This window comes from Anopheles ziemanni, chromosome 2 (genome assembly GCF_943734765.1).
Source record: "Anopheles ziemanni chromosome 2, idAnoZiCoDA_A2_x.2, whole genome shotgun sequence".
In the NCBI taxonomy this organism is placed as follows: domain Eukaryota; kingdom Metazoa; phylum Arthropoda; class Insecta; order Diptera; family Culicidae; genus Anopheles; species Anopheles ziemanni.
This window is the reverse complement of record NC_080705.1, coordinates 75124802-75151901: the sequence shown is the minus strand read 5'-3', so window position 1 is coordinate 75151901 and position 27100 is coordinate 75124802. Positions and strand designations below refer to the sequence as shown.

Below are 27100 nucleotides of genomic sequence, written 5' to 3'. Positions count from 1 at the left end.
GATGGTTTTGTCATGAGCGAGTGAAATGGCTGTAAAAAACTAAAAAGCCTTTAGCAGTACTGAAACTGCTGTGTGAAATGTAGCGTACTACTTTGAAATTTGAAATCTTAATAGTGCACATTGAAATCTTAATAGTTTCGACTGTAGTGAATCAAACGCGGAGAGTTTACCAATACGCTTTTGCTAGATGAATCGAAATTGGAGAATCGGCTTTTCGAAGTACGATTCTAAATGGTTGTACTTAAAATAAATTTACCTAGATTGTTCGTCACTGCGCATCACAACTCCGCGTTTCGTTGGTGACGTGTGTGAGCAATGTGGATATACTACCCTCAGAGAAAAACTCAGTCGCAGAACAAATCAACACATAAACTCACTCAGGATCACAATCCACCCACGGCTTGGGTGTGTTGTGTGCCCCCCATGAGATAAGATAAGGGCGATAAGCTCCCATCACACACTCCCGATTGCAACGGCAGCTCGAGCTCTCGAGCCCAACGACGGGCCCGACGACGTTTGGGGTGTCGTTTCCGCCCTGGCTAGGAGAAGAAGAACATCGGCGGGTGGGGAAAATGCGCACTGTGTTGGAAGTAGTAGCGGGTTGAAAGTAAACTAGCAAAAACAGTGTGGTCATGCCGGTTGATACGAGCGTTCGCGCTCTTTTTCGCTCCTTTCGAATGCCGACGAGTCATCCGTGCGGCAATCTGCGATCTCTTTCGCACTCCCGTCCGGTTCTGGATAGCTCGCTGCACTGTTGCGCCATCTATATGTGAGAAGTGTCACGTCCGATGATCGGTTGGTTTTGCGCTGTTCCTGTTCGCGAAACGATTCGTTTGGTGTGAAAAATTAAATTGAATCATCACCTCGCGTGAAGTGTCGGAACGTTTTTGTTTAAATATACTAAAACCTGTGTCCGGTTAAACGTGTTGCTACATACGTTAGCATAGAGAAAGGCCTTTGGGAGTTAAAAGTTGGTTAAAAATAGGGTTTTTGCTCTAACTCACCTGTGTTAAAGTGAACTAAGCGAGTGAGTGTACGAAACGCATGTGGCGCTTCTGACGTTACGCACCGTACGCATGCAAAATAGTTTTTTTTCGAGCGCTCGCCGTGGCTTGAAGAGTGACGAAAACAAAAGCACAAAAATACCCCAACCTCACGAGGCGTACGCACCAGCGCATGACTCAGCGAATGTGTGACCAAACCTAGTGTTCGCATCACCCGGCAGCCAGAAGAAGCATGGCACGCGCTATCTCGATCCGCTCGCGGTACGATAGGAAGTACCTGTACCTGGCCGCAAGAATGTGTGCTGGTGCTAGTGGGTGAGGGAAGGGAGAGGAAAGCAAACGGGGGAACCAAGTGGAAAGATAATCTGCCTCCTTCCCTCCCCGTCATCGGCCGAGGTGCTCTTATCAGTGAAGGGAGTGAAGGAGCGACGCGGAAGAAAGTGTGTTGGGGCCCGAAAAACGAACTGGCCAAAAATACACCACAGGGCTTGTGAGAAGTGAAGGAAAAAGAAGGGAAAAAAGACCATCGAAACGACGACGCAACCGCCCCAAGTGCAAGTCATTATTATTTACTACTCACCATTATTACCTCAGTAGGCAGCGAAAGTGTTCTGATACCTCCTTGACATGCGTTGATCATCATCGCGGTGGAATCGTGTTTTATTTACTTTGTACCATCGATACCGGGTTTTGCATAGGCCGGAGTAGGCCAATTCCGAATTCCGGTGTGTTGTTTGTTTTATCCCGAAGTAGGCCCGGCGCGCTTCAGAGCGCACAGTAAGCCATGCTTTCGCCGTACGCTTTCCTCGGTAAATAAACGGTCGCGATGGGTGACTAAGGACGGTGGTCCGGTTGCGGGAAGGGTTGATGGTTCTCTAGCATAGTGTTTTCACGGCAATGACCTTCTCTTGCAGGTATGTACACCATGCGCATGCTGGAGCACAATGGCACCGGCGGCAGTAACTCGAGCGGAGGAATGCTTGGTGTCCCCGGGTCGGCAGCGGTGTCCTCCAACCTGGTGGGCCATGCAACGCACCCGCACCATCACCATCACCATCTGCCACTGATGTCGGCCGCCAGCGGTGGAGCCGTCGGTGGGGGCAGCCTGCACAACGCCATGAACGTAAGCGCACTAGTCAACGGGCCGTCGTCGGCAGCGTCCGGATCGTCCGGAGCGGCAGCGGGAGGTGGCGCGACCACCGGAGTTGGCTCCGGTACGCCCGGTGATCGACTGGATGCGTCCAGCGACAGTGCCGTAAGCTCGATGGGCTCCGAGCGGGTGCCGTCGTTGTCGGACGGCGAGTGGGGCGATGGTGGCAGCGACAGTGCGCAGGAGTACCACAATGGCAAGTACGGCGGTCCGTACGACTACAGCTACAACCAAACGAGTGGCGGTGCGCCACCGAGCAGCCGGATGGGCGAGCATGGCACACGGCAGGCACCGCCGGTCGCCCAGAAGAAGCACCAGATGTTTGGCAAGCGGTACGCCATGCAGGAGCAGAACACCAGCAGCATCCCATCGCTTCACTCGTCGCCGAGCAGCGGGGCGACGGTCGGTGGACCGAATGCGGCGCCCAATAACAGCGTGCTAGAAGCGGCTACCGGTGGCGGTGGAGGTGGCGGTGGTGGTGGCGGAGGCGGTGGAGGAGGTGGAGGCGCCACCGGAGGCGTGCTGTTGCCGACGGCGATCAAGTACGAGTACGACTACATGAACGTGATTGGTCCGAACGCAGCCACCTCGATTGGGGGGCCCCTGGAGGGAGCCGTCGCCAAGCAGGAGGATCACCAGCAGCAGCATCTCCAGCAGCAGCACCACCACAACGGCACGCACCACGAACCGTCGACGGCGGCGGCCGCCGCAGCAGCAGCAGCAGCAGCGGCAGCGGCAGCCCTCACCGACATGAAGTACCCGTACGGGCTCGATTTCCCGCGCAATCATCACCACCCGGCGGGACCGATGGGGGCCCGCAATCTGCAGCCACAGGACATGGTGCACCACAACCACTCGTACACGCTACCGTACGCCACCCCGAACGGGACGAACGGTGCGCATCATCACCACCAACCGGGCAAACCGCAGACGCGCGACAAGGCTCGCTCGTTGCATGCCCGCAAGGCCGAGGAGGAGCACCTGACGCGGGACGAGAAGCGCGCCCGAGCCCTGCAGATACCGATCGCGGTGCACGACATCATCAACCTGCCGATGGACGAGTTCAACGAGCGGCTGTCGAAATATGACCTCAGCGAGAACCAGCTTTCCCTCATCCGGGACATCCGCAGGAGGGGTAAGAACAAGGTGGCGGCGCAGAACTGCCGCAAGCGCAAGCTCGACCAGATCGTGTCGCTCGCAGACGAGGTGAAGGACATGAAAATGCGCAAGGAGCGGCTGCTACGCGACCGCGAGATCGTTCTCTCCGAGCACAAGAAGATACGGGACAAGTTCTCCGTCCTCTACCGGCATGTGTTCCAGGTAAATAGAAAAGCAGTAAATACGAGTGTGTGTATTTGTTGTCCTCTGTCACGTACTGATTGTTTTCTTGTTGTTTGATCTCCGCTAGAACCTCCGCGATGCCGATGGAAATCCCTACTCCCAGGAACACTACAGTCTGCAGCAGAGCGCTGACGGAGCGGTCGTCCTGGTGCCGCGCAACTCCGAACGATCTACCGGCGGAGGTCCAAGTCACGGCATTAACGGCACCACCGGAGGTCACTCGACGCTGCACCATACCCTATCGTCCGCTTCATCGTCGGCTCATCACGGCAGCAGCAATGGGCATCTGCATCACCCGCATCATCTGCATCATCAGCTGCACCAGCACCATGGTCACGGTCTCCTGGGCGGCGGTCCATCGGCAATGGTTGGCGGTGCCTCGAACGGCATGAACGGCTCGGGGGCATCACACGTGATGAGTGGCGCAGGAGCGATGTCAGGTGCCGGAAGCGCCGGAAGTAGCACGGCAGCCGCTAGTGGTGGCGCCAGCAGTGCGGTGGTTAATTCGAACGGTACAGTAACGACGGCAGCCGTGGTGCACCAGCGCACGAAGGAGTAGTGCCGCCCGACCCACCACCGCGGTCACTCTCCCGTTCGATTTGATTGCCCCCTTTTCGCCCTAGTGTGCGCGGAGTTGGAGCAGTCCTCTATCTAGCGAGCGAAACGCTCCGATTCCTTCATGAATGGATTGCAGTCGTCACGTTTTTCGAGTGAAAGAAGGGATCTACGTCTTGTGAACGATGTGTACCGGTGTTCGAGCAAGAGAGGCCCCGTATTATCGGGCAATCGCTCGAAGAGACGCATCAGAACTTTATCGTAACTCACTGCGACTTCTTCTGGGCCTACGCGCACAGATTTCTGCCCCGAGCGCATTTGTTGATCGAAAGGCGCCGTTTCGTAAACGTTTCATAGCAGATAAAGATGCGCATGGTTCGTGTCAAAGAATATTTCTTTTTCGTTAGCAAGGTTCATCAAGAAGTGCAATCTTTAATCAGTTACAATGCGAGTCCCAACAATCAGCCTACATAACCTACTATCGCTTGCTTGGATCGAACCGTAGAGCGGTGTTCTTTGGTTGGAATGGTAGAATTCCCATTGGCAAATAGTACAAACATCCCCATGGAAACCGTACTAGTAACCTAAAAGTGCATACGCACTATACTGTTAACAACCCGTACTATCCCAAATGGAAAATTTCCGTTGGCTTTCGAATGGGTGTATTACCAAACAATTGTTCAGTCAAATTTTAAATAGCAACTAAATTATTCTTCCCCAAATTTGAACTGCACATAGCGCACCTGTGTGCCCTATAGCATAATGTAATGACGCAGCTACACTGCATTCTTCGCTGTGACAAGTGTTTGTATGTACATTCCTCCGGAAATACATGATCTTCTGATTTCCACCTTGCACCGCGTTCGGAACGTTAGCTCCGATAACGTGTCGTACAAGAGCAGAAACCAGAAAAGAAAAATCCCACATTTGGACACAGGATGGTTCAAATTTTTGTTACTTGATTTTACAATTTCTTCCCCTTTTCCTTCCTCGGAAAGACGCAAAAAACTTTTTTTTAACATTTTCCTACCGCGTTTTTGGTGAACCCCTGTGAAAATAGTTGTAAAATCGAGTGATGCACATTGTGATGGGGATAGTTTTAATTTACAATGTTGGCGCTTCGACTATCTTTTAAGCTGAAGCTAAAGCCCATACTAATATGCCTAGGAATGGGCCGACGACGGCCACGACGACGCGGCAACAACGGTGGCCGCAAACACCTACCGACTTGGTGTCGCACACGATGATGTTCTCTGATAAACCATATATACCACTAAAAACTGCTGGTGCTTCCCCGCCGCTGCTGCCGTTTGCTGTAACACACGCTGTTGTTGAGATGAACCGGACGCGCGTAATGATGTGATGATGGATAGGATTTGTTTTTCTTTTTAATATAAATAATTATATATTTTGTAAATATATAAACTAATAACATGTAGCTTGTAGTGCAAAAGAATGGTGTAGTAAATATGTCATCACATCGCTTTCCATAATGATTAGTAGTATTGTAAGCGAAGCGGAGGGGATGAGACGTTTTTGTTTTGTAAAACGTTTGCAAGACAAAATTGGGTGTAGAAAACACACACATACAAAAAGAGACAAAAAAATCATCAAAAAAAACCTTTGCGAAAGTAAAATGAAACAAAACGGTGGTCCGCGCTACCGGTACGAGAATTATTATTTTCGAGCAAAAATGTATCTGTACCATAACTGGAGGAAGGTTCTATCTAGCGGAAAATAGTTTACAGTTTACTAAAACTTGGTGGAGATTTAGCAATAGTGAAGCTTTAATATAAGTAAGGGCGGGTGAAAATTGAGGGACATTTGCAAAGCGAAAAAAAATTGTGGAAAAATGAAATAGAACAATAGGAAGGGAAAAAAAACTGTCACTACAGTGTGAAAAAAAGCATATTGAAACGAAAGCTCCCACCCTACCGGGGGCGTGTGTGTCCTATGCCACTTTCTGCTTAAAAGGTTTCACCTGCAACAAAAACCCCTCCCTGAAACAGCGAGCGATTTTCGAAACGACATTGGTAAACTATTTATTTGTATTGCTCAGTTATTTTGCAGCAACATCGATACTTATACAACCGCTAGTGGTTGACCGCCACCATAAGTTTACTATCAGGCGAGAATGTTAGTAGAGCAGCACATTTGCTAGCAATATCGAGTTCATTTCACCACATCCCGCATGCTAGATGAACCTAGCGGTCGAAAAACAAGAACCAAACGGTTTAGCAAAGCAAGTCCTTCAAACCACCAACCAATGGCAACATTGATGTGGATGTTCTGTTTTTTTTCATCTTTATTATTTCCTTTTTTGGTTTTTTTTGTTTTTGGTTGTTCTTGTAAGCTTTGGATTGTGGTAACATTAAGAAACAAAACACTACTTAGAATAAGTAAGAAACAATCAAATGGTCTTACTTTGTTGTGTACATACATAAAATGGAAATAAAAGAAAAATAAAACTCAACTATTGTTGCTTTTACACGGGACAAGTTAAGCAGTGATTGATGCGTTTCAAACAAATATATTTTCTTTTCTGAAAAGCAGTTGTTACGCCGTTTAGCGATAAACAAAGGAATTTCTAGAGTATTATGAGATTTGTATAATATTTACCATTCATTTGGATTATTATTTATTAGTTTTTGATTCTTCTTAATTTTCGAAAACAGCCGCATTCAATCCTTTATGATAGCATCGTAGTGGACAATTTTGATTATTATATCGTTACATACCTCACCGTGTGATATTTCTCTGACGAAGCTTCATATAAAAACCGCACACGATCGCCCGTAGTCTTTCTTTTTTGTTAATTCATTCTTTTTCCATGAAACAACGCACGGACGGTGCAATACGTAGAGTATAAACGAAACAGATGAGCCACAACAATTTTATGTGATATTTATTCGTTAAATACGAAATATGTAAGTTCTTACGTTAATACAAGATCGAAAAAGGATTCCATACAAAAAAAAACAAGATGAAACAAAGCGTCGCCAATTGTTTAACAACGCAGCATTCTGCGGTTACTCTGTACATGTTTGGCTCTAATACACGGGGTCGTCCGGTTCTAACTCGTAATCTTCGTCATCTTCGTCGTCTTCCAAGTAGTGCGGATAGAAAAACACGTGCCCGGGAGGGGAAACACTTGAATCATTGTCATCATTCGGTGTCTCGTTTTGTTGATTGCTCGCCGGGTCACCGTGCAGTTTTACCGTAATGCTGGTCCCGGACAGGCCGTAGAAACTTTTCGGGAGAAAATTTTTCTTCGTTGCCACAAACTTCCAGCCCAAATGCTGACGACAGTTCACACAAACCTTTGAAAAACCAAAAAACAAGAACGAAAGGTAACTCATGAGAAGGTAATACGCAAAGGGAGCAAAAATATTCGTTGCTCCAATTTGACGTACGATTATTTGCCATGAATAGCCAGGGAACCAGCTGAACTCCGCGGACGGTGGACCGACGGTTATGGTGGAGTCTTCCTTGGTTTTATGCACCGTTAACGTATCGTGCACATAACCCGACGGATTGCAGTAGCTCGTCTGAACACCCTGCTTCGACATGGCGAATATGTCGCTGTAACTGGCGACCTCGTTTTCACACCGTTTGCAGATGTAACACCTCATCTACGAAAGAGTAAAAAAAAATGAGGTGGAACGAGATAACAGTAAAGTTTATGTAGGATCCTTTTCCTTGTTCCGTTATACGTACATGATCCAACGTCTTGTTGATGATGAGCATTCGGCGCAGCACCGAGTCGGTGCCGAATATTGTTTTACGGTTCTCTTCCGTGAGGGGAATATTGCGTGCCAGCCAGAAGGAGAGCTTGACGGGATCGGTCGGTACGCTGGTGATTTTCAGTGACGATAGATACCGTTCCACCTTCTTCAATACCTCCTCCGTGCCGTACTGATCGTACACAAACTGTGGCCAGACGGTCGATTGCGTCAGCAGTCGCTTAAAGCTGGCGAGTCGATCCTTACGACTGCTGTGCGCGTACCGTACCATGGCATTGGAGCAGGTGCTGATCAGCGGATCGGGAAGCACAATTTCTGGAAGAATTCTCACCTCGACCCTGCAAATAAACGGAGGAGGTGCACGTTTCGTTATTCAAATCGGTTTCCTGCCGAAGTCTGCCTTCCGTTCCCAATTACCTTCTCTCCTGTGAGTGACGGACGACAATAAATCGCTGCTGGGCTACCGTTTTCAGCAGCGCAGATTCACCCTCATTGCCCCGTTCGTACACCTGGCATGTGACACCGTAGATGCCCTCGGAGCTTGTGTACTGATCCTGAAAAACAAGCCCAAACTTCAGTCCATCGGATGAACCGTACACGCCAATATTGTGCATATGGGAGGCATTCAGCATTAGCGGGACGATTTCTCCAGGGAAGACTATCGAGTGATGACTGTAGATCGGCAGGCGGTACGTTTTTCCGGGCTCCAAATAATCAACTCCTTCTACACGCTCCAATTTACCCAGATACTGCCATACAAGGAGTGAAACAATTAAATTAGAAATTTAGCATTTCTATACCCCCCATTTTGCACGTTTTACTTACCGCATGCTCGGTTGGAAGCTCGGTGTTGTAAATCTCCATCCCAACAGATTCTCGTTCGCGTATGTAGTCTTCAAATAGACGTGACTCTTCGTCTTCCGGTGCCTCCGGTGGGTTTGGGGCTACGTCTTCCATAACGTTTTCGGCTGAATGACGGCTGCTACTACTGCTACTCCTACTGCTTTCGTCCGTTTCGATCCTCTGTTGTGTGATGCGCATTAGACGGTTCCGTCTGTTGGCATGATCCCGTTCACTGCTGCTACTATCCCCAGTTGGAGCACTTCCACCTTGCTGCGGATCGGAGGAATCGTTGTCCATGTTCTCATCCGGTCAAGTTTGGTACACTTTTCCCTTTATGTTATGAACTTAGACGCAAATTTATATAAACGAGGTAATGAAGAACTACCTAATTCCAGTACAGTACACCTGTACAGTATGCCGTTGCACTCTTTATCCAAACAAAAATCCTTCCCCTTTCTACTGACACTTCAGACTAGATGCATTTATTTTTTAGTTCAAGAGTCCATGACAGCTGTTTTGGAGCATTAAATTCGACGTTTAGTTTTGCTGATTCAATACTGCACAAAACATCCATTTTTCAAATACATTTACCGAGACCAAACGTGCGTTTGGAAAGCAATTTAGAATATTTTAAGAAAATTAAAGTTTCTTATTTAATTGAATCATGTTAATCCTAACGTTTACTATAACTTCGCGGTAGTAAATACGTTTCATAACAACACCGTGTTCGACGGGATGTCAACGATGGCCGTTTCACTTATTTTGACGTTCAATTGTGATTGAAAGAAAACAGACAAAACAACATACGACAGAACGCACAGCATCAAAACATAGATCGAACCAAACAAAACCCTTTTCATTAGAAAATAGGCGCACAGTGCTGCTCCTCATTGTGTGCATTGTAGTGCAGTCCTGCCTAGGTAATCGTTATTCCTGCTTGCTTGAAGATGGCACACGAGGAGCAATCGTTTAACGAATTCTACACGGAGGTAAGCAAACCGAATCGGCCACCGGAAGCAGTATTTCATGGCACCCGTTTACTTCTTTAGGTAAAAGAAATCGAAAAGCGCGACTCGGTGCTAACGTCCAAACAGCAGATCGATCGGTTACTGCGTCCCGGCGCGACCTATTTCAATCTGAACCCATTTGAAGTGCTGCAACTGGACTGCGACACACCGCTCGAACAGATAAAGAAAAAGTATCGCAGTCTCTCGATACTGGTGCATCCGGATAAGAATCCGGACAACCTAGAACGCGCTCAACAGGCGTTCGAAATCATTAGTAAAGCGTACAAGACGCTTGAGAATGAAACGACCCGCAAAAAGTGTCTGGAGGTGTACGAGGAAGCCAAGGATCGCACCGATATGATGGTATCTAGCTTTTTTTTTTTGTTACTGCGGCACTACTTTTTAGCTACGATTACAAAGAGCGTGTCGTCTTTCACACTCCTATTCTGACCTACTTTTTTAGATTGCGGAAAAGAAGAAAAAGCTCAAAAAGGAAGGTAAGCACGAGGGTGTTCCGGAAGACGATCCTTCCAAGTACAAACACGCCATCTATGTGATGGTGATGAAACTGTTTGCGGACATTGAGCGTCGCCGGCAGCAGCTAGAGGTGCGGGACATGGAAGAACGTAAGCGCAAACGGGAAGCGGAAATCGAAGAGGAAGAGCAGCGCGATCTGCAAAAGGAATGGCAAAAGAACTTCGAGGAATCTCGGCAGAGTCGCGTCAATAGCTGGCACACCTTTCAGGCGGGCTCCTCGTCGTCGTCCTCCTCCTCGTCCGTCGCTACGGCCGAGAAAGTAAAGAGCAAAAAACCGAAAAAAGCTAAGTACACCTCGTTCAATCCTCCGAAGATTAAACCGGAAACGAGATAAAGCATAAGCAGTGTGTCAAAGGTGCCACCGAAACGAACTCTGGTGGAAATTAGGTTTAATTTTGACCGTATATCAAAACCACCCTTCAACGAGAATTCTTTTATACGTTTAAGCTGTGGAGAAATTCAAATTCATCCCGTCAGGTAAAACTGTTTCTTTTCTTATGCTCATCAAACAACGATCGCTATCCATCAGATTATATTTTGTTTCCAATTTTTCCTCACCCTGGCGATACAGATGATTAAGACGGAATAATCATGAACTACTCGCGAAGAAATAGCTTTTACGACAAAATAAACGGTAATGAACACAAAGTGTAATAATGTCTCCACGAAAGAATTGCCGATACACTAATAAACTGTATTTTCTAAGACCACGGAACGTGTTACATAATTTGAATCCAACTACAATAGACCTTTTACAACGGTATTCTTCTCCTTTGTGTAATGTAGACGTGGCAGAAATGAATCTCTTTCTTTTTAATATAAGCAATCATTTTCTTTTCTCGTATCCCGTACCTTTCGACTGATTATTAAGGATTAATGGACTCTAGCTTTGGTTAGAGGAAGACCCTGCGCTCGGCTTTCATATACTATTAGCATCACCGAGTTTCTCATTGAAATATGTACATTATATATAATTTTCGAAAAATACTGTTGAAAAGATTATTGCATTTCTTGCTCAGTTTTATAGATGTTTATTACTTTTTCATAATTTAAGTTTCGATAACTCTTAGTTGGTGCTAGTGCACTTTAAACATACTCGGTCTACGTTCTTCCGTGTTCATTCTCTAGTTCGAATGCCCCAGATGGAAGTTCTTCTAGTGCCGACAGTGGGTCGTGCGACGGAGCTATGATAAAACTTATTGATACCAACACCGGCAAAGGAATGCTGCAATGTTGCGATGGCATTGTCGGACATTAGACCAAACAAGTCTAAGAACAACAGCGAACGAAGATCAGTCAAACTCCTGCAACCAATAGATAGGTTAAATTCGTGTTTATGCGTTTCTCACGGAAGATGCGGTTTATAAGTTTCCTGTACTTACAAATATGAGGTAACGTTTATATTGTAACACCTAGAGAGAGATAAATATTCCAACTTTCGTAGTCGGCAAACTAGCTGAATGGCTTCTGAATTCAGTTGCGTGCAATCAGAGAGATCAAGCTCTAGCAGCCTTGGGCATCTTTTCACTAGCACCGCTAATCCTGCAAGCAGAGACAATAGTTTTACATGGATCTTTTTTCTTACCTATTCAATATGTTTGTCCTACCTTCATTCCCCAATGTACTGCGGCATCCAGCAAGGTTGAGACGGAGTATGTGCGGTGTCAGATTGTGAACCAACTCGGTAACTGCCTCCGAGGAAAGGTAGGCCCATCCAACGTTCAAACTCTGCAATTTTGTCAATCCCTTCGCTATCGTTCGCATCCCAGTGGCGCTAATGCCAGAACACATGGTGAGATTTAGTGATTCCAGCGTGGGATTAGCGGCTATTTCGGCACAGATCTGTTCGTTCAGAGGAACGTTCTCCAAACTAAGCTTGATGAGTGACCGGCAGCTCGCCAGCAGGGCACACAAAACATCCTTATCAACCGTGCACATGCTTAGATCCAGGTACTGTAACTTGGTGCGATGTGAAAATTCGGCATCGGACATGTTGTCAGGCCTAGCAATGGACGCTTGTGACATCCGTAGCACCACAATGCCACGGTTGAGAATATCGCTCAAAGCATCAGTCTTTATTCGACGGCAAGACAGGTCTAGCCGTACCCACAGTGTCTCGTCCTTGGACACGCGATTGAACCGGTGGTTCACTTCACCGCAGGCAAGAAGAGATTTTTTCGGGAGCCACTTGAATATTTGCAGGATGACCTCATCGGAAAGTCGGTCGAAAGGATCTGCAAAGTAGGCATGGAAACGATACGAATGAGGAAGCACAGCTGGTCAGTCATTTTAAACATAGTAGCATTACCTTCTTCGTTGCTAAAATGCTGCCCGTAACACTTCTTATAAACAAAAAAAGTATCGCAGTAAGCTGGAGCAGAGTGCTTACGCGATAATTCCGATTGTTCGGTGGATGCTGCGCTGTGTTTCTGTAAACGTTGACTAACGTTGTTGGAAACGTTCGTCAATGGTTGCCTTGTTTTATTCGACGGAGGATCCATAATGGCCGTTGTGATTCGTTGTACGTTCAGCAGTAAGTTTAGAGATCACAGTCACCAAGTAACTTCGTACAGAGTTAACAAATTACTTCAGACGGACCGGCCGTCTCGAACACCGTCACTGCACATCTGTGTCGCCTCTGCGAGGGAAAATACATCGAAAATCGTTTGTTTACCTATGTTGTGCCGCGCTTTATGACGTTTCACTTTCTACTAATTTTTACAAAAACAAGGTTTTTGTAGCACACTCCCATAAAAATTTATAGTTATTTGAAAGAATAAAAATTGATTTCATTAAAACGAAATCAATCACCGCCTCTTACCTTTTGGTTACGCCTCAACTAGATAAATCACAATAAAAAACGCCGTTTCTTTAAACTACTCGAGTATTTTCATATTCCAGTTTCAGACATTAGTTTTTTTGCTTAATAACTTTCGGTCTAATCTTTTCTATTGATTGTACCTAGGATGAATGAAAAATGCTGCAGTGATACTACAAAGGATTTTTAATGATGAATGGTTTCTCAAAAGACCTCGCAACACATGAAAGGAACTCGTTGATTTATGTACTTTTGGCATATGATACCACAATTGGTTTATCTTTTAAAATATAACCATTGATAGTGGAAAGAACACGGGCGACACATTGCTTCAAAATGTCGTTGCTGGAAGATTTGGCTTCGCCCACCGGATGAAACGATATGAACGCTTGACCTTTCATACGCCCTGTTTTCATAAGTTTCACGTTGAATTCGCATGGCAAGTCTTTCTCGAAGAAGATACGAATAACATTTTGTAAATCCTGCTCTGTAACCGATTTTGCTAGGTTCTTAATGTACAGCTTAGTTGTTGGCTCGCCGGGAGTATAATTTTGAAACACACTTAATCCATTTCGCTGTTCCTCGGGTATACGGTTATTAAGGATATCATCCAACGAAATAAGTTGGGTTTGTTGTGGACTCAATTCGTTGGTTTTTTCCGCTTCTTCAGCGCTTGTAGCTTTACCCTTTGCACTGCATACAGATTGGGTTGTGGTTAAGCTTTCCCCAGAAATGTGTATTTCTATGTTGGGTTTCTTGGTGGGCCGTTTGTCCACATCCTGTGACTGGGGCAGAAGTTTATCGTAGTTCAGTACTCTCATTGTTGGCTTTAGGTGGTTTAATTTAGCCTTTTTCCTTTCATGTGTCTCATCATCTGATTCCAGCTCCGATTCATCATCCGAAGTTGTTTGATTTGGAAGCGGCACGGAACCGCTAGTTGATGCTTCTTTCTCAGGATCTAGTCTTGGAAATGGTGCCTTTAAGTTCATTTTATTCATTAAATGTAAAACTTGGTAATAGAAGGGTGTATTTGAGGCCAACTCGCTACATATGTTAGCCAGTATTGAAGGTGTATGCTTAGGATAGCGGTACAATAGATATGGCGGTGGAAATCCTTCATAGTTAATGGTAGGACGTCCTTCTTGTATTTCGTTGAAGGTTTTTCCTTTCACAGCCACTTGAGTATCGGTTACCAAACTCTTCTCCTCATCGTTCGATTCTTTTCCACGCTCGTAATATTCCACTTTTATCCTATGACTTTTGATCAACAGCTGATGCAACCGGGATATCACTAGTCGTGCTTCAGCTTCGTTCGCAACGTTAACGAAGGCGCCGTGGCAATTTCTTCTTCGGAAAACACCAGTTGTCTGAAGCCCGAACAAGTTTAAGAACTCTCGTACGTCTACGTTGGTGAAAATCGGAGGAAAATTGAAGATTCTCAGAGCTACGGACATCTTGTCTCGTTTGATTTTTTCGACCGGTGTCCGCTTGAAACATGTTTATAAATAAAGAAAAATGTCAAGTTCTTTCGTTTTGCTTCTGTCACTGTTGATTGATTTGTTTTGTATAGCGAGCACTATAAACCTTGCGTGGATCGAAAAAAGGCAATTGTTATGACATTTCTCGCTCCAAGCAACAATTACGCGAAAGCGGTAACGTACCGCAAATTTTATTTTTATTTTGCTATTTCGAATTTTAGGGAACAAACGAAACTAAAGAATGCTGCTCATAAGGCATCTGAGGGCGACCGCCGAAATCCTAAGGATCTCGACGCGGCTGGGTGGAACGCAAACGTGCCTCTGCAGTACACAGTCGAAGGACACGAAAAACAACCAGAAACCGGAGGATGGGAAAAGTTTAATATTGCGAACGAACCTCTTCGAATCGGCCGCCAAGAAGGATAAACAAACCTACATAGAAATGGTGAAAATTTTTGAAAAGCGAAGCGTGCATCGAAGAAATCACGTAGAGTTTATCTATGCCGCCCTACGGCACATGGAAGAGTTCGGCGTTAGTAAAGATATCGCTGTGTACAAGGCACTGATCGACGTGATGCCGAAAGGCAAGTTCATCCCGACGAACATTTTTCAGGCCGAATTTATGCACTACCCACGGCAGCAGCAGTGTATCATCGATCTACTGGAGCAGATGGAGGATAATGGCGTTATGCCAGACTACGAAATGGAAGCGATGCTGGTGAATGTATTCGGCAAGAAGGGACACCCGGTGCGAAAGTACTGGCGCATGATGTATTGGATGCCAAAGTTTAAAAATCTTTCCCCTTGGCTGCTGCCGAATCCGGTGCCGGATGACGCCCTGGAACTGGCCCGGTTAGCCGTGGAGCGAATGTGTTCGATCGATCCGCGCAGCCAGATTGATGTGTTCGATACGAAGACGGTTGAAAACGCACTGGACCACACGTGGGTGGTCAGTGGACAAAGCTTAGAGCAGTCGGAGCTACTAGAGGCGCACGATAAGCAAGAACCTGTGTACATAGAGGGACCATTTGTTATATGGCTGCGGAATCGATCCATCAACTACTATGTACTGAAAAGTGCACCAAAGAAACTGCAACCGTTAGAAGCATCCGGAGACCCCGATGGTACGACCAAAGCAAAAAATAGTGACTAATTTTTATGTTAAACGTTTCATTCTTTTCTTGCAGATGTATCAAAATTAGAAAACCCCTACATTGGTTTGGATTTACGGTTTCGTAAAACCAAACAATCAGGTTCCGCTGTCAGCACACGAAGGCGATCGGTACACGAGCAGGAAGATGGCATCATTTACGCGATCTGCTGTACCGGGTCATCGACGAAAGATTCGTTGCTGTCTTGGATTCGGTTGCTAGAGAAGGAAAAGGGTAATGCTGCGCTGGCGTCGCTTGCTGTGTTGTTTAAGTTTACTTCACCATCGGCAGAATTGTTGGTACCGGAAGAAGACTCCAATAAAGTACAACATTAATTGAAACTCCCTTGTTTGTTATTCAGGCAGGCGATAGGAAGAATTTTATTAAAAGGTTTGTTAATCCATTTTCCTCTCTAGTCTGTGTTTGCTTCTCTCTGTTCCTTTTGTAGTCTGTCTCCTCCTGGATGGCACTATCCTGATTAACTCCTAAAACATTTGAACATTTTAATTGTACCCTAACGTGAACAAACACTACCTATTAAATAAACATCTTGTTTTTTTTTTGTAAATTATATAATTGAGTTTAATTCTGACAGAAAATTTTGTTAAAAGTTATGCTTTCTCAAATGTGCTTCGGCTCTATTCGAAATAAGTCGTTTGATATGAGCGCGGCGTGTGGGTTTGTATGTGTGTGTTAAAGTATTTCTTTTTCAATCACAGAAAAATTTATTTCTATTACAATCGTCACACGCTAGCAAATATTAATTCGTTTGTTAGAGTTCAAATTATTTTTAACATGTACATAGAAGAAGTAAGCATCCATCGGCAAAGGGGCTCTGCCCCCATTATTCGGTGGTGCTGGGTGCTTTCTTCAGCGGAAAGACTTGCGTCACCTTCCCAATACCCTTGTTGGTACCCTCGCGAAATAGTATCCTCATACCCGGCCGCACATACTCCGGGTGTCGCAGGAATCGGAACAGCACCGAGGCGGTTTGATTTGTGCCGATCCCGGTCTCTCCGGCACCCATGATGCCCTCGATAATGGCCGTCTGCCGAATGCTACCGATATGGACGGTAGTCTGAAATCCCTTATAGATGCGCGTCGCGTGGAACAGCACGGAAACTTGAGCCTAAAATACATTTGTTTTGTGTTAGTGTATTGTTTTAGGCAAGATTCGTGCAAAAAATGGTGTGTTTACCTGAAAGAAAAAGCTTCCACAAGCGATTTCGTTGCTCTCATAGTCTGGCAGTATGACCATCCCACTACGCAGGGCCGGCATGGGCTCGATGGTGTTGAACGAAAGGGATGCGCTCTGTCCCGCCCGAACCACCCGGCAAGGGGCCTTGTTCCGGTGGATCGTTTGCACCGTCAACGAAGAAAACGAACCATCTTGCAGTGGCCCTACCTGCACAAGGCTGTTCTCGGTCAGCACGCCCTTGCACAGCAGCCCACCGGCCACGGTACCCACCTCGGATACCCGGAAAATCTCGTCGATCTGAAACTCGATCGGCTCCTGCTCGAGCCGCTCCTTCTCGGCGTTGCTAATCCCTGGCGACAGCACGTACAGGTACTGGATGAGCAGGTTCAGGCCCGCTCCGGTGACGTTCGAGACGCAGAAAATGGGTACAATCTGCTCGACGCTCTGGTGCGCATTCGCGTTCAGCACGTCGTCCTCGTTGCTAATTAAGTACGGTATCTTCCGGTAACCGATCGAGGAAAGCAAGTTCTTCAGCTCGTACAGTATCTGGTCTGGCGGGGCGAGATCAATCTTGGTGACGATGATGGAGAACGATATGTCCAGCGCTTGAACGATCGCCAGATGCTCCCGTGTCATGTTGCTGATGTTGCCCGAAGCGATCACGATCAGGGCGTGGTGCGGGCAGTACCCGGAAAGGGCCTGCACGGTAGTCTTCAGGTAGCGCCGGTGTCCGGCCAGATCCATGAACGTGACCAACTTCGTCGATCGGTCGCTAATCTCCTCGGCCGTCATCATTTCGGTGTACTTGTAGTTGATCACGCTTCCCTGCGCATCGAAACCGAGCGTTTCGTGCGAAATGCACGACGTCCGGCCAGTCTGAATCTCGTGCATGTGTCGGAACATGTTCAACCGAGCCCGACCGCGCCCATTGTCGAACTCGCCCTGCGTTAGCACCCCGAGCAGCGTCGACTTGCCGGCATCGGCCCCACCAAGGACCGCTACCCGCACCTCTATGTTATGCTGATCGTCCGGGATCTTGCGAACCAGCACCTCCACCACGGACCGACTGTTCGGTAGACTCTTGCGCCGTAAAACGCTCGTTGAGGCGTCCAGCTTGCGTGCCATCTGGTTGAGCGTATGCAGCGAAACGGTCATATCTGCGTCGGACAACCCTTTCAGGTGCCCCGAGTCGGACACTCCAATCTCATAGATGGCTTCGCCGTTGCCCTCGCGCAGCCGCCATTTCATTTGCGTGACCAAATGTTCAAATCGCTGCTTTGACGGATTGATAAGCTTCAGCTTGTATTCGATGTTACCCAACTGGGGCTCAGGCGGAAGATATCCGAGGTTGAAGTCAATACCCTTTAGCACCAAGTCGCTGCAACTACCGTCCTGTTGAAGTAGATGGCTTATCGATCCATTGCTAATCCCACTGTCGTCACTGCTGTCCTCTTGGTTCCCATTGAGTGCGTCCGTGTCGTTCTCGGACGCCGTTGTCGATGGCGACGGGCCGAATAAGTCAAAAAAGGAGTCCATCGAACCTGTCTCATACAGAAAATATCAAAATTAGTACAAAAAATGGCGAACGGTGAAGAAAGATAAAAACCAGATAAATGCTCCCTCTTTTTAAAAAAAAACTTATTTTTTCAACTGCATCAAGTGACCTTCAAGAAGTGGAAAGGGTTCGAAAAGCTTTCGCTGCCCTAGATTGTTTGGATTCCACTTTGCATCACCAGCAAACATGATTTCATCATCGTTATGAGTTATAGAAACACCCCAAATTGCATTGTCTATGCTGCATTAATGCTTTTTTTGTTTTCCACTTGCCCAGCATTATCGTTAAAAATCCCCCCAAACCACGGATTTTCCACTTTCTTTCTCACTAAGTAGATTCTAGATTAAACCACAAAGTGGCTCAACAATAGTGGATGAACAATAGACGCGATTTCATCATTTTCTATCGGTAGTAAACTCCCAAAGTGATGCTCAATTACTTTTTCACAAGAACACAAACTTTTGCGCTAAAACTCGATCGAACCAACAACCATTTCGCAACAGCGTTCCCAGTGGGGGGAAAAACGAAGCAAGCCTTAAAAAGAAGAAAGGCGTACCAAAATAGAAAATTTTCTTTGTTGATAAACAGTCGGGCGGGCGGGTCAAAAATATCAACAAAAACAAATTTTTCCCCCGTGGGAGAAAAAACTGCAGCTGACCCTTGGCGTCCTGCCGACCAATATTGTCCACGATGGCAAACTGTAATCCGATTGCTGACGAAAACCGTACGAATATGTTCTTTTCGTTTTCGATTACCTGCACTATTGTGGAACCATGTACGGCTGTGCCACGATATTTTTATACTGTCAGCCAAGATCAATCAAAAGGCAGGTCAAGTCATAGATATTTTTTGGTCCGCCATTGTTGTGACAGTTGGTTGAAAAAGTGTTTACAAAAATTTCTAGCATACTTGTGGGAGATCTCCTCCAAAATCTTCGCGAAATAGGTAATTGGTGTTTCTAGATCACAGTATCCATAGTCTCGCGGATAGAAACTGCTCTTCTGTGTGAAGTCATGGGATATGGACTTTTGCTCGCCGTGATTGCCGAAATAAAGTGTGTTGGTCTGGCTTATACGCAGCCTTCCTCCAGAACATATTTCGAACGCCTCAAGTCTTTGTTCTGTTGATGAAACATACCAAACTTACAGTTTTACCTCACTTTCCTGGCTGCTCGTGAAAGGAAAACAAAACTTTAACCAACTGTCAAACATTTTCCCACGGTTTTTCTCTCATTACATGGTATGCTGCGACCTCTTTTCCATTGACTTTGGCAATAACGTCACGTCAAACGGTTTAACCGGTTATTAAAACGGTTTTAGTCGTATTCTTATTTAAAAAGCCGGTTATTAGGAAATATTTGAAGGTGTTGTAAACCAACTCCCCAAATATCATAGCCAGATTTAATGATTCTGACTATGAGTGTTAATAATGGTTAATGGTTTATATAAAAAATTTAACTTATTTAGTGAATATCGATCAATCAAAAGAAAACCAAAAACTTCGTTCGTGCTAGCGATTAAAAATTCTCTTCCATGTATTTGGTCGTCCTTCGATTCTACAAATGGTCTTCGTTCCCTCAAAAGGTACAGGCTTATTTATTGGAATTTAATTTTCGAGAGACGTAACATGTGCTTTCTCCCCCGCGCTATTATGGCAGACAAAAATGTGCATTTATAAACTTCTATATGGTGTAAAGTGTAATGGATGTGTCAATTACTAATCGTAATTCTAAGTCGACAATTGCATCCATATTGGATTGGTTAAAACAAAGAATGGTAAAAAAACAAACAAACATTGGGTAACATGTCTACTCGTGGTGGTTTTGTTCCTCCTCTGGAATCTCTTCCATTTCGTCGTAGTCTTCCACCTCCGCATCCTGATACTGTTGATACTCCGAGATGAGATCGTTCATGTTCGATTCGGCCTCGGTGAACTCCATCTCGTCCATACCCTCGCCGGTGTACCAGTGCAGGAAAGCCTTTCGTCTGAACATGGCGGTGAACTGCTCGGAAATGCGCTTGAAAATTTCCTGTATCGCCGTGGTGTTGCCAATGAACGTGGCGGACATTTTCAACCCTCGCGGTGGAATATCGCAAACCGCGACCTTCACGTTGTTCGGGATCCACTCGACGAAATAGCTATTGTTCTTGCTCTGGATGTTGAGCATCTGCTGGTCAACCTCCTTCATCGACATCTGACCTGTAAATAGTACAAGCGGGTTTAAGAAGAGGTTCCGCGCTCGATCGATACCTCGGAAGCGTGGCGATATCATACCTCGGAAGATGGCGGCACAGGTGAGATACCGGCCGTGACGAGGATCACACGCGGTCATCATATTTTTCGCATCAAACATCTGTTGCGTCAGTTCCGACACTGTGAGGGCACGGTACTGTTGCGAGCCCTTGGCCGTTAGGGGTGCAAAGCCGGGCATAAAGAAATGCAAACGCGGGAACGGTACCATGTTGACGGCCAGCTTGCGTAGATCAGCATTCAGCTGACCGGGGAATCGTAGGCACGTCGTTACACCAGACATCGTGACCTACGGTGCACAATCAGTGTGTCAGAACGGGTTTGAACTTCAACTTGCACCAAACAACATCACAACGAGTTAGTAGGTTTAGACGTGTTAGTAGTTGGAAAGAGCCAATCCGGGTCGATCTTACCTGCTACCGGAGAGCGTTACTTACAGAGATCAAGTGGTTAAGGTCGTTATAGCTAGGACTGAAGATCTTTAGCGTACGAAAGCAGATGTCATACAGCGCTTCGTTATCTATACAGTTTGACTGATCGGACGCTTCGATGAGCTGGTGCATGGATAAGGTAGCGTTGTATGGCTCCAAAACTACGTCGGATACCTATGCGTGCACGGGTTGGTGGTGGTGGTAGGCGGAAAGGAGGGAAAGGGAAGAAACAGTGGTCAAAGTGTGGTACTTACGGATACTAAATGATTGAGGTCCCCATAGGTAGGAGAGGTGAGCTTAAGCGTACGGAAACAGATATCGTACAGTGCTTCATTGTCGATACAGAACGTGCTGTCCGTGTTTTCGACCAACTGGTGAATGGAGAGCGTTGCATTGTACGGCTCTACAACGGTATCGGACACCTACGCGGGTTCGCACCAGGTTCGGAAGAGTAGAAGAAAGGAGGAAAGGCAGCACGCCACAGAAAACACGAGAGAATCAGAACGCTGGCGCTATGATCCACCACGTTTGAGAGGGAAAATCATCCACAATCAGCAAATAATGGTACGATCATTCGGTTCACAGTCGAATACAACGGTTGAAATAAATGATAAAACATTCTATGTTTGCACCTGCCTCAAGTGATCGTCAAGTGATCTTCAAGCGAGCACCTTACCTTAGGAGACGGCACGACGGAGAACGTGTTCATGATGCGATCCGGGTATTCTTCGCGAATTTTGGAAATCAACAGCGTTCCCATACCGGACCCGGTGCCACCGCCGAGCGAGTGTGCCAGCTGGAAGCCCTGCAGACAGTCGCACGATTCGGACTCCTTGCGGATCACATCGAGTACGCTGTCCACCAACTCGGCACCCTCGGTGTAGTGTCCCTTGGCCCAGTTATTACCTGCCGAAGGGTAAGAGAATCGTGCAATTAACTTCAGGGAAAACCTACCACGTTCCCGTACGGTACACACTTACCGGCACCCGACTGTCCATACACAAAGTTGTCCGGCCGGAACAGGGCTCCGTAGGGACACTGTCGGACGGAGTCCATCGTACCCGGCTCCAGATCAATCAGCACCGCACGCGGAACATACCGGTTGCCGTTGATTTCCGTATAGTAGACGTCGATGCGTTCGAGCTGCAGATCACTATCTCCATGATAGTGGCCGGTGGGGTCAATACCATGCTCATCTGAGATAATTTCCCAGAACTTAAATGAGAAAGATGTGAAAAATGTAGAAAATTATACTTGATAATACTTTTCCATAAAAATAAGCTATAATAAATTAAATTTACGAACGATTTCCCATAAATTTTCAAACATCTTTTAATATTTGTAAAATAGGGTTTTCACTTCTGATATTGCATTACTTCCAAATAGGATCTTAATGCTGCTTGAAGCATACTAAAGCTTTCGATTTTTTGTTTATCAAGTTGACGAGATACATTATCATTTTTATTTCTTAATTTATATCGATCAACAGTGGTGGTAGTGCCATGTTCCGGAGGTGTTTATACCACTGATACAGTGTGGCGCCAAACAGTAGATTAGCACCTTATCAATCGACTTGACGCACAACGGCGTGAGCTGACCGGCTTATCCGTATCCGATCATTCAAGGTGAAACAACAACATACTTTCATTCATGTCTTGGCAATGATCACTCCGATCACGCGAATCTCGGTGACGTGTTGTTGAGAGAGATGAGTCGTTTCTATATTTGAAATTATTAGTTTTTCTTTACGTGTCCCATCACCCGGATGTGATGTGAAATAGAATGGTGACATTGTTATTTACTGTGAAGGTGATTTCTTTTTAACGTTCAGTACATGTTATCAGTACAGGATAAGGAATGTGGTTTGTTACGTATTCTGGAATCGGAGATTGTATCGTTGTCATGGTTTGCTTGGGATGGCACGGTGTACCGCAGCAAAAAGTTTATCTACGAAAGTTTGCCGATAAAACAGGAAAAAAAAGATCCTCACTGATGATATGACACCTTTCGGTCGTGAGCGGTCGAAGGCTGTACCGCTCAATCAAAACGTACGTGAAAGCGATGGTGTAGGCTTTCATTCATTCTACCAAACCGGCTCGCCGATCGTACGGAAACCTCTACGTGACAACTCTAGCGCGAAGCAAAGGCACAACAAAATCAACGCTGATCGTCGTCCGGGTTGGAAAAAGTCATCTGCCCGAATGAAAAAGAGAAAAACTGAAGAAAAATTTCGAGCACTCATTTCATTTCATTTCATTTCATTTTGTCGCGAAACAACCAGCCTCCCAAAGGGGGACCCCACTAGGCTTATTGTCGACGTCGCTCGCCTAATCCATGCGTACCGCAAAGGCGGTTTCTATAAATATAGCGGCATTTTGTGCGGCCTGCATGCGCCACGACGAACTTGGGAGGGTTGGAAAAATTTTGAAATAAAAAGGGCGTTTTTTTCCGCCACGTCGCGAGGTGTTAAAATGACGAACTCGGTCGGGCGGGCAGCAACATGATTCATTGATAAGATATCACTTTCTTACATAACACAAACTGATGACTGTCCGATAAATGCGGTGCCTAGAATTCACCGTAAACGTGGTGGAACTGATTTTGCTCCGTTAACGTCCGTCGTACGTACCTTGGACCCGATTTGATTACCGCACTGTCCGACTTGAAGATGCACAATTTCCCTCATGGTGGTGTGGTGGCGGTGTAACACGGAACAACGGTACAGCAAACTACACACAGAGGTACAGGGTTAATCCAATTTTCTCGCCGCACACACTTTCTACACGGGAGCCCGGATCGTCGGACGCCTGTTGCCACAGTCCGTCGTAATGCGGGAACCGAAAAATTAGAGCACCACCGGGGAGGGTGAACAAATCTGACGCGAAGAGATAACGGTGCTTGACGCTGCTGCGGTGCTGGCTGGTCCGTTCGGCCTCGCGGTTCGTTTGCTACTGGCGACTAGAATGATCCGAAGTTCGGTACTGCGTACGGAATTCCGAGCGTACAAACCACGCTCGTAGACTCGGCCGCCGCATCACAGTGACGAATGCGTCGCAGGTGATGGGAAACTTGATGCGATTTTATTATTTCTTTAAAATTTAAATTTAACTTCACATTTTGAGATGATAATTTTTTTGCTGGTTTGACTAAAGAAACCATATCACACGCTTATCATGGAATGCTCAATAATTTCAAATGAATTTTAAATATTTCTGTTTATGGATTATAGCAAAATTGTTCAAATATCCCTACCAACATGAGTTTCGGGTCGAGATAGGAATTCGATGGGCAAGAGCGAGATGGTGATATCCTTGTCTCTTTTACACCAACGCAGACATTCCCCCGTCCCGCCACCCCGAGAAGGTGCAGCGCGTACGCAGTACGGAATTGGTTGGTCTGCTGAAATAACTAATTTGTTAATAACTTTACAATTGCTGAGTCGATTTGTACATGTGGCCCCTCAAATGAAAGGTCTGCTCAAGACACACAACTGTATCACAAGTTTCACAAAAGATATTTCTGCCTTTTCTAGTTTTTGAGAAAGCTAATTGTGTGAAAAAGGTTGATAAACCTCGATTGCAAAAATTTGCCAGATTGTTAATAACTATTGATTCTTTCAACCGATTTTCATGATTGACCCCTTAAATGAAAGGACTTTTCAAGACGCGCAACTTTGTTGTAGATTGTAGATTTTAGCGTAGTTTCTTGTAGTAGTAAAAACCGCAGGTGGCAAAGTTTTCGCCCGAGGCGGCGAAAAAGTAAATCAGTAGTACAGGTGAACGTCGATTATCCGGGGGTGTCGGGACCGGGAGGTCCCCGGATAATCGAATTCCACGGATAATCGAACACATACTAAAATACGTTTATAATACCTGGTTTGAGTCTTGGCTAGTTCACTTTTGACCAGTTCCAGTTAGTTGATTCATCATAAAAAATGTTTGAATTATTTTTTTAAGGAAATTTTTATTGCTAATTTCGATCCGACAAATTTTATTTGACACTATTCCTAAAAAAATGTTGTGAACCAACCTGATATTCATGGAAACAATTCAACCCGGTTGTGCAGTTGTCAGTTGCAAGACACCCGGATAATCCGCCCCCCGGTTAATCCGGCCCCGGATAATCGACGTCCAACTGTATTTTCAATTTAGGTTGCAAAAGTCAATTCTCGCATAGCTTTTTAGTTCCTTGACCGATTTTCACAAATGACCCCTCAAACGAAAGGTCTTTACAAGACACGTAACTTTGTCTTAAGTAACATTTTACATTTTCACCATATTTTCTAGTTGTTCTACCAGCTCCCACCGAGCGAAGAGCGGACAATTTCCTCTCGCGGCGAGACCGGTTCGTTCGTCACTAACATATTTGCATTCTGCACACCAACACATGCGCATCTGTGTACAGACACAATACTCTCCCGGTTCGGTTTACCGGTTCGTAGAACAGACCCGATACGAAGCGATCGGGAGCAATTTCGCCCGGATCTCTCCAAATTTTGGGAGAGAATTCGCCTTTTCGCCCCAAAAACGAGCGGCAACAAGGGTGAGCTAATGGCGGGTCATGCAAACCTGAACCTGTGAATAAAACAACTCTCATGGGGTCATGCGCTGTGCCATTAGGAGTTGAATGTCTCATATACGTTAGGTGTATTGTAATATCCTTCAAAATGGACGCAAAGTACCAGTTTCTTTACCTGTCGCTGCAATTTAGCTTAAAATACGGTAAAATACCCGAGGTGGTTTTTGTAAAATTGTTATTTAAGCATCAAACATTCCCCGGGAGGGAGATCCGGATCTCCAAATGGATTTGAATCGATAGATTGGATCCCAACCGGTAATCGATTTTTCCAACACTATTTCGAATGCCGCTAACCTTCCTAAGGTGTGTAACTCGAATACGGTGTGTATAACTAATGGTGCATGTCTTTGCTGATAAAGTTCTAAGCTCCATTTTGTATCAAACTTGTAATGTGCATTGCATACGACATACCTTCGGGCGAAATGAAATTCAAATAACGGTTGACAAAATGTTCTGTTAGCGGCAAAATGCAGTTGAGAAACTAGGATTTTATTTTAGTTATCAATTAAGTCCAAGTTAGCTATTTGTTCGCTTAGTTCAATTGGAATTTAGTTTAAATAAATATAACAATACCCTATAAATAAAATAACAGGCAGCTCTAATGCAGCATTGCCCTACGACGTTCAAACGAATTGCAAATATTAAAACATAATGCTAATGTAATTGCAACGAAGTGACAAGAACTTCTCCACGAAGAAAACAACATAAACAAATGTTAAACGTGACTCGTAGGAAAAATTACACAAAAATTGAGAAGAATACAGAGGAAGGAAGAACAAATAATAAGAAAAATAAATATCGCAAAAACTAGCTTACATTCAATTAAAACAATGATCACATAGAAATTGATGTAATTTTCATAACAAAAGTAAATTTTCATGAAAAAAAGGAAAAGCACGCAATTTGCAATGCAAAGACAAAAGAATCTATAATATGTGACTGGCGGAAAGTTCTGTTCTTTGTAAAAAGGTTCGATGGTTTTTGGCAAATCAGGTCCTCAGAAGGTAAATTTTGTGGCCCCTAATTTGTAACTGTAAAGCTAACATATTTTAAACCAAATACGAAACATATTACTCTTCTAGTAAAAATTGCGTTTCTGCATAATTGTTCTAGCAAAGCACTAGGCGTCTCCATTAAGACGTTGGCTAAGTTAGATTACCTTATCCTTGAAGTATTTTAAATCAAACATAACAAATATTATTCTCTTGAAAAACATAATTTAACATTTTGTTAAAGACATTGTTTCCATAGAATGTTTTGCTGACAGCATAAACGGCATTCTAACAAAGCACTAGGCGTCTCCATTTTGGGAGTTGGCTGAAATAGTTCCATTTGCCAACCGTTAAGAAAGTGTGTTGACACATGATACCATCACCTTCGTCGGGTTTCCGTTGCCAGGCAAATCGACTTACAGAAATGTGTCTATGTTTTCCAAAGTCGTGTGTGGCCGTGTGTTGACAC

The 27100-nt window shown here is 45.4% G+C and overlaps 8 protein-coding genes across 9 annotated transcripts in view; 3 read left to right on the top strand and 5 right to left on the bottom strand.

The window, feature by feature from the left end:
* The window catches only part of LOC131294343 (segmentation protein cap'n'collar), a 41387-nt gene extending 37333 nt beyond the window's left edge, over nt 1-4054 (top strand). The window contains exons 9-10 of the mRNA XM_058322388.1: nt 1919-3474; nt 3563-4054. Of these exons, the coding sequence (XP_058178371.1) occupies nt 1919-3474; nt 3563-4054 (2048 nt within the window). The remainder of the gene's footprint in view (nt 1-1918; nt 3475-3562) is intronic.
* A 2875-nt stretch (nt 4055-6929) lies between these two features.
* Nucleotides 6930-8973, bottom strand: LOC131284493 (protein cereblon). Its single transcript, XM_058313356.1, has 5 exons — nt 8619-8973; nt 8211-8542; nt 7768-8131; nt 7464-7682; nt 6930-7370 (listed from the first exon to the last, which is right to left on the bottom strand). Exons 1-5 carry the CDS (start codon nt 8931-8933, stop codon nt 7101-7103), a joined length of 1500 nt encoding a protein of 499 aa, XP_058169339.1. The 5' UTR covers nt 8934-8973; the 3' UTR covers nt 6930-7100.
* A 465-nt stretch (nt 8974-9438) lies between these two features.
* Nucleotides 9439-10883, top strand: LOC131284538 (dnaJ homolog subfamily C member 8). Of its 2 annotated transcripts, XM_058313410.1 has the most exons (4): nt 9439-9625; nt 9686-10006; nt 10107-10402; nt 10448-10883. In XM_058313410.1, the coding sequence occupies exons 1-4, from the start codon at nt 9584-9586 to the stop codon at nt 10512-10514; spliced, it is 726 nt and encodes a 241-aa protein (XP_058169393.1). In that variant the 5' UTR covers nt 9439-9583; the 3' UTR covers nt 10515-10883. The 2 variants fall into 2 exon arrangements, with proteins under 2 accessions (XP_058169393.1, XP_058169383.1); XM_058313400.1 differs by having other exon boundaries at nt 10107-10883.
* Nucleotides 10884-11199: 316 nt separating this feature from the next.
* LOC131284504 (S-phase kinase-associated protein 2) lies at nt 11200-12717 on the bottom strand. The gene is made up of 4 exons (XM_058313367.1): nt 12489-12717; nt 11788-12414; nt 11563-11722; nt 11200-11484 (listed from the first exon to the last, which is right to left on the bottom strand). Exons 1-4 carry the CDS (start codon nt 12679-12681, stop codon nt 11298-11300), a joined length of 1167 nt encoding a protein of 388 aa, XP_058169350.1. The 5' UTR covers nt 12682-12717; the 3' UTR covers nt 11200-11297.
* Nucleotides 12718-13240: 523 nt separating this feature from the next.
* Nucleotides 13241-14462, bottom strand: LOC131281504 (uncharacterized). The gene has a single exon (XM_058310838.1). It carries the CDS (start codon nt 14450-14452, stop codon nt 13241-13243), a length of 1212 nt encoding a protein of 403 aa, XP_058166821.1. The 5' UTR covers nt 14453-14462.
* A 161-nt stretch (nt 14463-14623) lies between these two features.
* LOC131282487 (evolutionarily conserved signaling intermediate in Toll pathway, mitochondrial) lies at nt 14624-16135 on the top strand. Its single transcript, XM_058311969.1, has 2 exons — nt 14624-15600; nt 15664-16135. The coding sequence occupies exons 1-2, from the start codon at nt 14718-14720 to the stop codon at nt 15960-15962; spliced, it is 1182 nt and encodes a 393-aa protein (XP_058167952.1). The 5' UTR covers nt 14624-14717; the 3' UTR covers nt 15963-16135.
* LOC131282486 (GTP-binding protein 2) lies at nt 15969-18999 on the bottom strand. Its single transcript, XM_058311968.1, has 3 exons — nt 18937-18999; nt 16826-18366; nt 15969-16756 (listed from the first exon to the last, which is right to left on the bottom strand). The coding sequence occupies exons 2-3, from the start codon at nt 18359-18361 to the stop codon at nt 16472-16474; spliced, it is 1821 nt and encodes a 606-aa protein (XP_058167951.1). The 5' UTR covers nt 18362-18366; nt 18937-18999; the 3' UTR covers nt 15969-16471.
* Nucleotides 19000-19949: 950 nt separating this feature from the next.
* Nucleotides 19950-23747, bottom strand: LOC131282235 (tubulin beta chain-like). Its single transcript, XM_058311646.1, has 6 exons — nt 23691-23747; nt 22042-22276; nt 21738-21967; nt 21316-21483; nt 20655-20919; nt 19950-20579 (listed from the first exon to the last, which is right to left on the bottom strand). The coding sequence occupies exons 1-6, from the start codon at nt 23745-23747 to the stop codon at nt 20188-20190; spliced, it is 1347 nt and encodes a 448-aa protein (XP_058167629.1). The 3' UTR covers nt 19950-20187.
* Nucleotides 23748-27100: the final 3353 nt, after the last annotated feature.

Excerpts from the sequence above, each read along its gene's own strand:
- LOC131282235 (XM_058311646.1), bottom strand. The coding sequence starts at position 23,747 with ATGAGGGAAATTGTGCATCTTCAAGTCGGACAGTGCGGTAATCAAATC. Across the intron at positions 22,277-23,690 it reads GTAATCAAATCGGGTCCAAG|TTCTGGGAAATTATCTCAGA; the intron begins GTACGTACGACG and ends TTCTCATTTAAG. Across the intron at positions 20,580-20,654 it reads CTGTGCCGCCATCTTCCGAG|GTCAGATGTCGATGAAGGAG; the intron begins GTATGATATCGC and ends TACTATTTACAG.
- LOC131284493 (XM_058313356.1), bottom strand. The coding sequence starts at position 8,933 with ATGGACAACGATTCCTCCGATCCGCAGCAAGGTGGAAGTGCTCCAACT. Across the intron at positions 8,543-8,618 it reads AGCTTCCAACCGAGCATGCG|TATCTGGGTAAATTGGAGCG; the intron begins GTAAGTAAAACG and ends CTTGTATGGCAG. Across the intron at positions 8,132-8,210 it reads CGTCACTCACAGGAGAGAAG|GGTCGAGGTGAGAATTCTTC; the intron begins GTAATTGGGAAC and ends GTTTATTTGCAG.
- LOC131282486 (XM_058311968.1), bottom strand. The coding sequence starts at position 18,361 with ATGGACTCCTTTTTTGACTTATTCGGCCCGTCGCCATCGACAACGGCG. Across the intron at positions 16,757-16,825 it reads GTGGAAGCTTTTTCTTTCAG|GCTCAAGTTTCCGTGCTGTT; the intron begins GTAAACACACCA and ends AATGTATTTTAG.
- LOC131284504 (XM_058313367.1), bottom strand. The coding sequence starts at position 12,681 with ATGGATCCTCCGTCGAATAAAACAAGGCAACCATTGACGAACGTTTCC. Across the intron at positions 11,723-11,787 it reads CAGTACATTGGGGAATGAAG|GATTAGCGGTGCTAGTGAAA; the intron begins GTAGGACAAACA and ends CTCTGCTTGCAG. Across the intron at positions 11,485-11,562 it reads ATAAACGTTACCTCATATTT|GAGTTTGACTGATCTTCGTT; the intron begins GTAAGTACAGGA and ends TATTGGTTGCAG.
- LOC131282487 (XM_058311969.1), top strand. The coding sequence starts at position 14,718 with ATGCTGCTCATAAGGCATCTGAGGGCGACCGCCGAAATCCTAAGGATC. Across the intron at positions 15,601-15,663 it reads AGCATCCGGAGACCCCGATG|ATGTATCAAAATTAGAAAAC; the intron begins GTACGACCAAAG and ends CTTTTCTTGCAG.
- LOC131281504 (XM_058310838.1), bottom strand. The coding sequence starts at position 14,452 with ATGTCCGTAGCTCTGAGAATCTTCAATTTTCCTCCGATTTTCACCAAC.
- LOC131284538 (XM_058313400.1), top strand. The coding sequence starts at position 9,584 with ATGGCACACGAGGAGCAATCGTTTAACGAATTCTACACGGAG. Across the intron at positions 9,626-9,685 it reads TTAACGAATTCTACACGGAG|GTAAAAGAAATCGAAAAGCG; the intron begins GTAAGCAAACCG and ends TTACTTCTTTAG. Across the intron at positions 10,007-10,106 it reads AGGATCGCACCGATATGATG|ATTGCGGAAAAGAAGAAAAA; the intron begins GTATCTAGCTTT and ends CTACTTTTTTAG.